The 12,112-nt window shown below is 43.3% G+C and overlaps 1 protein-coding gene across 4 annotated transcripts in view; it reads left to right on the forward strand.

Annotated features, from left to right (window-relative positions):
• LOC146789998 (putative RNA-binding protein Luc7-like 1) overlaps positions 1-12,112 on the forward strand; it is a 183,268-nt gene that overhangs the window by 70,264 nt on the left and 100,892 nt on the right. For all 4 annotated transcript variants that reach the window (XM_085628318.1, XM_085628320.1, XM_085628317.1 and 1 more), the window contains 3 exons: positions 1,376-1,486; positions 3,770-3,913; positions 4,055-4,231. In XM_085628318.1, the coding sequence (XP_085484444.1) occupies positions 1,376-1,486; positions 3,770-3,913; positions 4,055-4,231 (432 nt within the window). The remainder of the gene's footprint in view (positions 1-1,375; positions 1,487-3,769; positions 3,914-4,054; positions 4,232-12,112) is intronic.

Consider the following 12,112-nt stretch of genomic DNA (forward strand, 5'->3'; position numbering starts at 1 on the left):
CAGGCAATGTGCCATCCATTCACTAGTTTTCACACAGGGTTTAAAAATAAAACTTTAATTGTTGATGCTGATACCATGTGTGACTGGGGCTGTCACTGCTTTGCAAAGACCTCTCCAATTCATATTGTTGTACGCTCATACTACTTAAACCTACAATCCCAAGCACCACTTTTTCTGAACACGGAGAGGTTGTGGCCACCTCACCACTGCTCCAAACAGTCTTGCCCCCCTCTTGGACGAAGCCCATCATTAAATGGTTATTAGTTAATTGGGGGCAGTGTAGAAGACTTAATCACTTTTGGAGGTAACCTATTTCTCTTCTCACAGAGGGGCTATCAAAGTTCTGAATAGCCATAAAGAGCACTTTACATGAAATATAAATCCGTATTCCTTGAAGAGCAATGGTGATGTATACTTTGCTGGTCCAGTACCTTGATCTCCCTGTTAGAATCGGGCTTAGAAGGGTGCTGGTGGTTATTTCAACAAAATCATGATTTCAAGTTGGACACCACTTGATTAGAACATTGCTTAGCCCACTTTAGGACAAGTCAGTCCAGTGAACTCTTCTGTTGGGGCTTTGTCTAGGGCCTGTAAAAAGACAATACTCCCCAATTTCCTTTCAAACCGTGACAGTCCAGTATTATATTTTTACAGAAATAGGCCATTCACTATTACTCCTTTATATCCGCTGAAATAAACATGTATTTATTTAATAATCAAAAAGTGAAGAACACAGTACCTTTCCACAGGGATTCTCTTTAGATCTGTATTGGATTATCCCAATCCCGTCTTTTTGGTTCATTCTGCGTGAAAAATCACCCGAGCCGCTGTGATGCAGTTTTCAAACTGTGTTGTGGTCGGTGGTATTCAAGGCTGCCCACCGAGGTAATAGAATCCAAACCAGTTGTAAACTATCCTTCATATGCGGCCTAGAGTTGGTAGTGCCTCCGAGTGTGGGACGTGAGTGAAGTCTTGTGTATTTTTATTGCTGCCTTGGTCTCAATCTTTGCTTTCCTTACAAGTAGATTTTAAAACTACAGAATATGTACATTAACGCATTTTGACTAAACGTGGGTGTTACTCTGTGTCATTTGTCACTCATTATACAAATGAAACTGTGGCCAGAATCTAAAAAGGCTGCTTTAGCCGAGGTTTCTCCAGCAGTGGCTCCTAGAGACCTCGGTTAGCCATCGGCATCTATCGCTACACTGGCCAGAAGCTGTAATACAAACATAAAGAAAATACATTATTCGCAGTAGGCATTAACAGTTATGTTTTGTGTTTTCTAAATGCCGTTAAACATCATGCTTCATGTTAGTCCATTTTAGATGCAGAACTGGTGGCACCGATCCATTATTTGTATGATTTTTTACAGGCCATGGATCACCTCGAATCCTTCATTGCTGAGTGTGATCGAAGAACTGATCTTGCCAAGAAACGTCTGGCAGAGACACAGGACGAAATAAGTGCAGAAGTCTCCATAAAGGTAGAAATCGGAAAAATAATTTAGTAGTGTGTATAACTTGAACTTTTACTAACTTTTTTTGGGTGCGGTTCGAAGGTTTAAAAAACAAAAAAATACTGCTGAAATTGTAATTGGTTGAGTTTTTCATTAGCTGCCATTTTATATTTTCTGTGCTGGCATCTTTTATGCACATTAGAAAAAAATGAATGTGGAGATCCTAAATACAAATAGTATGTACGTTTAATTTCAAGTCATAATTTCTTTTAGAAATCAGTTCATGACAGAAGATGCCAATGGGTTTAATTACATTGTTCTATATTTGACGTTGGCTAGCGTATTATCGTGGTTTTTATTCCCATCTTTACTACGTTGTGTTTTAATTGCAGTGTCTTTGATTTAAAGCAAGGCGCTTCCCATGCTGGGGTGAGTTATCCATCTGAAGCGAGATTATGTCCCTGGGTGTGCACAAATTCTTGCACGTCTCCATTTTTATACAAATACACTTTAAATATTTTCAAAGTCTGGCTTTGTTGTTTACATCCTTGTCAATGAACATGCAATGTGCACAACAAAATCATTGCAGAATGAATCTGCTTTTGAGTTACCTTGTGCAGGGCAACTCCTTAATACTAAATGCATAACTAAACTTAAGGCACTGTTTCACCACTAACCCAACCAGTGTCAACCAAACACTTAAATCACTGTTGGTAAATCTCAAAATAGTGTACATTCTAAACTAGCAACCGTTATCAAGGACAAATGGGTACGATCAGCTCTATGTAGAAGAGGCCTCCCTATCAGTCAAAGTGCTAAGAAAATGAATTCTAGTAAAGAAATTAGACCGTTATATTAAATTTAGGTCCAATTTTTACATTCCATGAATGATGTGACAGACACAAATAAACAAATCTGTAATAAACTGACAGCTATGGATCTTTGCAGGCTGTTACCCAAGTTTTAATGTTTCCTTTCTACTCTTGATTCATTTAGTGTGTTTACATACCTGATGATCCTTCCTGCATCACAACCTTTTAAAATGATACACACAGACTGATACTTAATGCTCCCATCTTCACTTTAAGAGCGGAGACGAGGGGTGATTTAATAATCAACAGCTGGCTTGTTTCCAGAAGTTCTATTTGGACTTGTTTTATTTCAAAAGCTACAGATTATACCTTCTTTAACATGGGCTTGTGTTGGAAGTTAATTTGGAAGGTAGTGTTCCTGGTGTATGTAATTCAGGAGTTTTCTTTTTGTTTGTTGGGTGCTCATGACCTTTTAGATAAGAGTACATGCGTTCCAGTTCTGATCTTTTGCCCTTTGCCTACCTTTGTTAGGGGTAACAGTTCAAGAAATGATACGCTGCAGGTAGTTTACATCTGTTAAAGGACAGTGAGGTGGTTTATTGCAGTTTGCCATTAATTCTATGTTTGCTGTGCTGTTTGAAGCACAACAAAAGCAAATAATAATTTTTTTTTTTTTTTTTTTAAAGAAAGAGGTGGGGGGGGGGGGGGGGGTACACTTCATTGCTAGTTTACCGATTCCAAATATTTGTAACTCTGCTTCATTTCTCTGGAGGTGCAGCTAGCTGTACATCCAGGTGGGTGAATTGATTCACACAATTAAGAAAAGAAAAAAACACACACAAAAACAGGATATTCCGATTTACCATGAGGTTTGCTCCATAACAAAATTGTATTCCAGTTATTTGGGTTAATACCCAATGTACTTTAACCAGTACAGGTAAAGATAATAATCGGCCTATCTTGAAGGGGATGTTTTGGCTTCCGAGAGGATACCAAGAATACATCTCTTGTTGCACTTCACCATAACACACATGATGGGGGTGAGGATCATGATTGTGATAAAGTAACCTCTCTCTACTTTTGCAAAATGCTGACAAAAGTGTCCTTTGATATGATGATAAAGATGGAGGTGGCGCTAAAATATTTGAAGTGTGCTACATGGAAAGTGTCCCTCTTACTTAAACTTCACACGGTTTGAGCAGATGACAGCTGTTCTAGTGAACGCAAAACTGCCCTTGAGACACTAGCTGCATGTATTTGAATTACGATCCAGGACTAAGGGATCATCTTGAACTACTTTGGAATCAGAAGGAAGCTATAGTAAGAAGAAATGTTTCTTTTCAGTGTTAACTTTCGGTAGTACAGTGGAAGTTTTGGGGGAAAATTCTAAATTATCCGCATGAATTGTAAAGTTTACTCGTTTTAGTTTTCAGTGTGTATCTGGTACTTTAAATCCTGGTTGTGACTCCTATCCTTTTTGCTTTTCCTTTTTCTTTAGGCGGAAAGGGTTCATGAGTTGAATGAGGAAATAGGTAAACTACTGGCCAAAGCGGAGCAGCTGGGAGCAGAAGGAAATGTTGATGAAGCGCAAAAGGTCCTGATGGAGGTGGAAGCAGTCCGAACACTAAAAAGAGAGGCAGAGGTTTGCTTGAAGACAATTCTGTTCTATTTTCCACGTCACAGTCGCCCTTTCCCGAACCAAAACAGATATTTGAAACCAACATTGAAGGCCATTAAATAAGGATGGCATATTAACATTTTTGACTGCCTTTTGTTCTCGCAGGAAGAATATCGCAATTCCATGCCAGCGTCCAGCTTTCAGCAGCAGAAGCTGCGCGTATGTGAAGTGTGTTCTGCATACCTTGGTCTTCATGACAACGATCGCCGTCTTGCCGATCACTTCGGAGGCAAATTACATTTGGGGTTTATCCAGATTCGTGAAAAACTGGAGCATTTGCAGGTGACTCTTGTTTTATTTATTTTTTTGCTGTTCATAATGCGCTCTAGACCCCAACTAAGGTGTCGGAGTACTCTCACACAATCAAATGGTCAGAATTGGGCAAGCAATGTATTCGGAGCAAAATATCTGCTCTATCCAAAATCTAAAAACATGGTGTAGATTAAGAACAATAAAAGAATAATACACTACTATAAAGTGTAAATCAGTCTGAAAACCTTTGTGAAGGTATAGCTACGTCAAGTAATTTGTAATCTTGTGCAGGCCACAGAGTGTTCATTTTTCGGGGACAAAGTATTGTCGCGATTTAGGCGTTTTTCATTATTCTGTAGTTTTTCTCCAGGGAGGCTGTGAGAAAGGTATGCAGAAGAATAAATTCCAGTTTTGCAGCGTGAATCTTTCTAGATTCACTATGCTGTGTATTATTCCGCCATCTAGTGGATGGATCCGGAATAGTTTGTTTTTTTGGGGGGGGGGGGGGGGGGGGGGTTTCGTGGCCCAGGTGGGTGTCGACATACCGCCATTTGGTGCCCTTTCATGACGTCGACGTGCTTCCTCCGGAAGCTCCCACCTTTGGTCGCCATCTTCAGATTCTTTGTTTCCGCCGTTGGGTCTGGATCATCAGTGATGGAGCTCCGCAACTTTGGAGAGAAGAATCCTCGGAAAACAGGAAAATCGAAAAATCATCCTAGAACATACCGGACTAAGTCACGTACGAGAACGACGAAAGAGGAGAAAAAACATCGATAACTTAGACGTTTCTATGGAGAATGTGCACACTGGGGGCTCCCTGGGTGCGGTGATGGACAAAACGCCCTTTAAATTCTGCGCCAACTGCCTCATAAGTACGCGCAGAAGGACCAACACTCAGTTTGCAATCTCTGCCTGCCGCTCGACCATCGAAGTGAGGACTGCAACGCCTGTGCGGCGTTTACCCCGAAGCCCCATCGAGTAAGAGGCAAAGAAGGGCAAACTACAACATGCAGAGGACACCTCCATCGCTCGGAGATTTGGGCCTCTCCAGTGGAGAACAGGACATCTACAAAGGACCAGAGGACGCCACAGCCGTCGAGGTCGAAAAGAAAACGCCAAAGGAGTAAGTCCTCGAACCCCAGGCACTCCACGGATACTCGAAAGAGTGAGTCCAAGTCCTTGAAAGGAGCATTGCAGTATGAACATTCGACATCCACAATTGCATCCAGGAACAAACAGCCCGTCGGTTCCTTTGACAAGGACTCCCAGACGGCGAAAACCCAAGATAAGGCAAAGGTGTCGAAGAGCAGTCCCGAAAGGGACTCTTCGTAGAAAAATGAGGGGTCGAAAGCTGCTACGACTTCGATGTACACAACCGCAAAGAGAGAGGCCAAAACGCCGAGCTCGCGTCCGAGATGGAGAAGAAAAAGAAAAGGCTTGAGGCGGAAATGGCCAGCATCTTGCAATGCAATAGGGACCTCGACTAAAAGATAAGGCAGGTCACTATCCCGCCGAAGCCCAAAGATGCGTCGAGGACCTTCAACCACCGACGACGCCAGAACCAGTCGAGGAACAGGGGGAGGAAGGCCTGTATTACGGCGCTGCCGAAGGTGAGGAACCAGGCCCAACTGGAGCAAGTCCCAATTCATTGTTCACATTAATACATTCTTAAATATACAGCGAATGGAAAGGGCAGTTGGCATTAAAATATAATCCTGCTGTGATTTAAAATAAGTCACGCTATTGAGCATCATAGTTTAGGACTGAGCCTTTTCTAACATTGAAATCTATATTATTTCACTACTCTTTACAGTTAGTGGGCCATTATTTGGACTGCATGAAAGTTGTTATGGTACCATGCACATGATGTGCCCTAGTTCATGCTGATAATTTTACAAACAGCCCGCACCCCGATGTACTCAGCAATTTTCCGAAGGCTTTCGGCCTTTGGGGGCTCTGATCTCTGACTCTGCGCCGCTCCACACTGACTATTCCCACACAGGAACTGGATGCGACATAATTTTCTTTCTTAAAAACACCGAGTACTTCACTGGTCTTTAAAAGACCATTCACTTCTTAACGAGGCCTTGTTGTTTCTTCAATGGCTTTTTCTCACCCCATAAATACTGATCACACCAGAGGCAATACTTACTCTGTGAGCAATCACCATACATGTTTTGCAACTCTCTGCTGGAGCAGGGCAGCGCCGCAAAATGTGCTAGTATTTTCCCGTTTTTACATATAAATACAGACCAAGAAACTTGTTTTCCGTCTGTATTTATATGAAAAAATCTGTTTAAACGGAAAACCGGGAGTCCTATATATAATATCCTTCAGTCGTTCACAAAACCTAAAACATGCGAGATTATAGAAGCCCCTTCACAAATACTCTGATAATATAGCATCTTTTTTTCTCTCCCCAAAAATTGAAATAATCTGATATTATATTTGCAGGGAGCTCACATCAAACGCAAACGGCGACAACAGATGCAATAGGTTTGACACCCTCTATGCTGTTTGAGAACTTTCCTTTGCTTACTATTACAGATGTAGAAGCTCTAATGCACCAAGTGAAGACCGGTTCCCCGTGTGACCGGATTCCTGCGAAAATAGCTCCTACCTTTACCACTCAACTTGCCCCTCTAATAGGACATCTTCTGAATCTTTCATTAGTAGGTTATGTTCCACCTGAATGGAAGGTAGCTTAGATAATGCATATTCGTAAAAACATGAAGGTCCCTCTGACTTACCTGACCAATCTTCGTCCTATCTCACTTCTGCCTTTTCTGAGCAAAGTACTAGAGAGACATGTTAATAAACACCTCTCTAGTTATGTTGAATTATCAGATAACTTGGATCCCTCAGTCAGGTTTTAGGCCTAAATATAGCACCGAATCAGCCTTACTAGCTGTAACAGATAACATCAAAATAACCCTGGATAAAGGCCATTCTATGATTCTGGTGCTATTAGACCTATCGGCTGCATTTAACACCGTTTCCCATCAAATACTACTCAGGAGGCTGAAGGAGATAGGACTAAGGGATTCTACCTTTCGTTGGATGGCTAGTTTCCTCTCTGGCCGGACGCAGATGGCTAACCTAGGCCCATATCGTTCAGTACCCACAGAACTTATCAAGGGAGTTCCCCAAGGCTCTTGTTTGAGCCCCTCTCGATTTAATATCTATGTAGCTCCATTGGCTAATGTTCTGAGGAAGCATGGGTTTATTCCGATTATCTTACGCTGACGATACGCGGCACCTTTTTCCCTTCAATGAACTAACCCCGGCTATCCATGAAACCTTCTCCTTGGGTATAAACGCTATTTCACAATGGATGAGGAACAATTTTCTTCAGTGTAATGTTGGGAAGACCGAGCTCTTACTCTTTGGTGAAGCTCCATTATTATGGTCTCCCAACTGGTGGCTCCCTAATCTTGGAAAGCTTCAGGATTCAATCATAACATCCACTGCGAGGAAGAGGGCCAATATAACCACAAATACAGGGCCACCTCCAGACAAGGAGAGCAGGAGAATGGACCTAATGGGCAGGAAAATGGAAAGGAGTGCGGCGATCCAATGGGGCATCGCCAATTCTAATGTGCTCAACAGGCACGCATACCAGCACTGGGAGGAAGTGGGCATGCTCCTAAAACATCTGCCAGAGCAATACCAGAGAAGGGTGAGCCACCTGGTAGAGAAAGGAAAGAACATGGCTAATGCATGTCTGAAGTCGGCCCTGGATGCAGCAGAGACATCAAGCAGGCAGATGAGGCTGTGGGTAAGTGAGAGAAGACATGCCTGGCTAAGAATTTTAGGCTTCAAAACTAAAGTACAAAACATCCTCAACACACCCTTCAATGGAAAACAGCTTTTCTGTGCTCCACTTGACAAGAAACCTAATCAGCTCAAGAATGACAGACAGCTAGGTCCATAGGGGCACTACAGTTCAGAGGAATGAGAAGAGCAACCCCTTCAAGAACACCAGCGGGTAGGGGGAGCCACCAACCTGTGGCACCACACCAAACCTTCCAACAGGGTTATCAAGGAGGTAACCAGGGCAGACGGCAGCAGCAAAACTGGCAGTACCAGCCCAAAGGACAATCCTTTCGAGGGCGCGGAGGAGGAAATTGACAGAGGGGATCAACAACCCACATCCAAGTGACTCCGCTGTAAGACTTGCGCACACCCAGTCAACCTCTAGAGGTGCAGCAAAGGATAAGACCAAGACGAGAACTAATTCAAGACCAACAACATTTCCTCCAGCATATAACACCAGTTGGAGGCAGGATAAAACACTTCTTCTGGGAGTGGAGGAAGATCACATCAGACAAATGGATACTAAACCTCCTACAATACGGTTACTGTATAGAGATAGAAAATCCACCTCCAAACAAGAGACCAAACAGCAGAGTACACTCAGCAAAGGAGCGTTCTTATTTGAAGAAGCACAGGAACTTCTAAACAAAAGGCCATAGAAATAGTACCATACAAGGAAAGGAACAAGAGTGTCTACACCACCTACTTCCTCATACCAAAGGTGGACGAAACATTACGACCAATTCTCGATCTAAGGTTCTTAAGCAAGTTCATAAAAACTCAGATTCAAAATGACATCTCTTCAGGAAGTTAATGCCCCAAATACAGGAAGAGGATCTCATGGCAACTATCGACTTAAAGGGCGCTTACTTGCGCATCCCCATCAACAAACATCTACTAAGGTTTATGATCAACAAGACTCAATACCAGGTCACAGTGCTGGCATTCGGACGCAAATCCGCACCAAGGGTTTTCACAAAATGCCTGGCGGCAGTAGCAGCACACTTAAGGAGGCAAGGAATACATGTATACCTGTACCTCGACGACTGGCTGGTAAAAGCAAGCTCACACAACCAATGCAAGCGGCACATGCAAGAGGTCATACAAACACTAGTCCAACTAGGGTTTTCAATCCATTGGGGAAAGTCATCAATAGAACCAGAACACGTGAAGTTATTCTTGGGGGCAGAGATCAGCACCATACAGGGCAAGGTGTTTCCGAGCACAAAGAACTTTGGCAATATTGAAGGAGACACGTCTTTACCCCAAGGGGAAAGCTCTGACAGTGAAGACGGTGGGCAAAATTATGGGAATGATGGCGTCATGCATACATGTGGTCCCAAATATCTGCCTTCACATGAGACCATTCCAAGAACGGATCCAACAACAATGGTCATAGGCAACAGGGAGTTGGGAAGATCTAGTGGTCGTCACACAAGCAGTACAGCAAGAAATAGCGCGGTGGAACAAGAAGAACCTAACACAAGGGAAACCATTCACACAACCAACTCCTACAGTGACAATCACAACAGATGCCCCCCAGCTGGGGTGGGGAGCACACACAAACCCCCCCAAGATAAAGGGATTGTGGTCATAACAGTATGCAATAAAACACAACTACCTAGAGCTGAAGACCGCGTTCCTAGTCTTAAAAGCCTTTCAGAAACAACTGCACGGACACAGGGTACTAATCCAAACGGACGATACAACCACCATGTTCTACATCAACAAACCAGGAGGAACACAATCAGTGACACTATCAGTGCTAGCACAGGAGATATGGAGATGGGCAATTCCAAGGCAAATAGACTTGTTAGCAATACATCTACCAGGAAAGGACAATGTGGAAGCAGACGGGCTCAGCAGACAGACGTCAGTATCCCACTAATGGGAAATCAATCAACACGAAATCCAGAAGATATTCGACAAATGAGGAACTCTGCAAATAGACCTATTTGTAGCACCGCAAAATGCCAAAACTTCACATCCAGACAACTGTGCAAATGGTCCCTAGGGAACGCGCTATGGATAAGCTGGTCAGGGACATTTGCCGAAGCTTTTCCACCAATACCACTGCTACACAAGGTACTAAACAAATGCAGAATCAGAAACATGATGCTAATACTGATAGCACCTTAGTGGGCCAGACAAACCTGCTTCTCACAGATTATGAAGATGGCACAAGCACCTGCACACAGGTTCCCCACATGTATGGACCTGTTAACGATGCGAAGCGGAACGGTGCTACACCCAGAGCCATAGAGCCTCAGCCTAGCACCATGGCTCCCGAAGACTTAGTTTGCACACCTCAAACTACCAGCAAGCACAATGGTGGTGCTGAGAGGCAAGGGGGCTTACCACAAGGAACTGCTATGTAGCAAAGTGGAAAAGATTCTCCGAAGGGTGCATTAAGGAGAAACTACAGAAAAGAAGTACCAAGGATTCAACAGTACTGAAGTACTTAACACATCTATTACAAAATAAACTAAGCTACACATCACTAAGGGTGCACTTAGTGGCAATAGTGGCTTACACAAGAGGAGAAACAGGCGTGTGTCTTACTTCCCAAGTAGTAAAGAGATTTCTAGAAGGGGCAAGGATCGCACCGCCAAACAGAATTCCACCTCCAGCATGGAACCCCAATGTAGTGCTAACTCAATTGATGAAGACACAATTTGAGCCTATTCATAAAGCAACACTGCATATGCTCACGCTGAAGACAGACTTCCTAGTAGCTATCACATCGCTACGAAGAGTAAGCGAATTACAAGTGCTAACACTAAAAGAGCCCTACCTACAAATACACATTGACAGGATAGTAATGAGAACTGACCCACATTTCATGCCAAAGGTGGTGTTAAGGTTCCACATAAACCAGACAATACAAATACCAAGTTTTTTCCAAAAACCAACCACAAGCACAAAAAAGGCGTTGCACACACTGGACACCAGCAGGGCAGTAATGTACTAAATAGGAAGGACCAAAACAAAGCAGGAAAACAAAGCAATTCTTTGTCTTTTTCTAGCAGTTTTCTGGGAAGACAAGTTACCTAAAATACCATTGCACAATGGATTGCACAAACCATACAAATCTGCCAAAAACAAGCCGGGCACGAATTACAAGGAGCAACACATGCTCACTCAACAAGGAAGAAAGGAGCAGCAATAGCTTTTCTTGCAAATACGCCTATTCAAGACATTTGCCAAGTAGCAACGTGGTCCTCAGTGCACACGTTCACTAAGCACTACTGCGTAGATTTTCAAATGAACAAGGAAGCACAAGTGAGACAGGTCTTGCAACACGTATTCAGTAACCAACGCTAATGATCCACCCAGCCACCACAAACCTAGCAAACCTCTACAAAGTCTATGCACAGCATAGTAAATCCAGAAAGATTCACTCTGCAAAATGTAAAGTTTCTTACCTGTCAGTGTAGTTTTGCAGCTTGAAGACTTTCTGTATTCACTAGCGATCCCACCCTCCTCCGCCAGAAAAATGAGACCGGAGGAAGACTATTAACAAGCATTGGCATAGTTAATAGGTCTCGCCTTTGGGACCCTATGTGTTTAGCTATGCAACAGTTGCATAACTAAATACTTATAAGGTTCCAAAAGCGAGACCTATTGGCTATGCCAAGCGGCTGTGCGGCCGCAAAAGTGATCGCGAACGCGATGAAACATCAAAGCGGCTGTGAAAGTAATCGCGGTAAAGCGCAGCGCGTGCGCACATGCACTGTAGCTCTAGGCTGGCCTGGTAGCACTTTTTGGAGCCCTCTCAATAAGTCTCGCCAGACCAGCGCATGCGCAGGGTCAGGCGAGACCTAAAAACAGGAGGAAGACTATTAAAGAAGAAAGGAAAAAAAAGAATCCGAAGATGGAGACCAAAGATGGGAGCTTCCGGAGGAAGCACATCAACGTCGCGAAAAAGCACCAAATGGTGGTATGTCGACGCCCACCTGGGCCACGAGAAGCCACTAGATGGCGGAATAATGCACAGCATAGTGAATCCAGAAAGTCTTCAAGCTGCAAAACTACATCCACAGGTAAACTATGCGATCCTTTTGCCACTTTTGAATGTGCACTGTTAAATATGAA

This window comes from Triturus cristatus, chromosome 10, assembly GCF_964204655.1.
Source record: "Triturus cristatus chromosome 10, aTriCri1.1, whole genome shotgun sequence".
In the NCBI taxonomy this organism is placed as follows: Eukaryota; Metazoa; Chordata; class Amphibia; order Caudata; family Salamandridae; genus Triturus; species Triturus cristatus.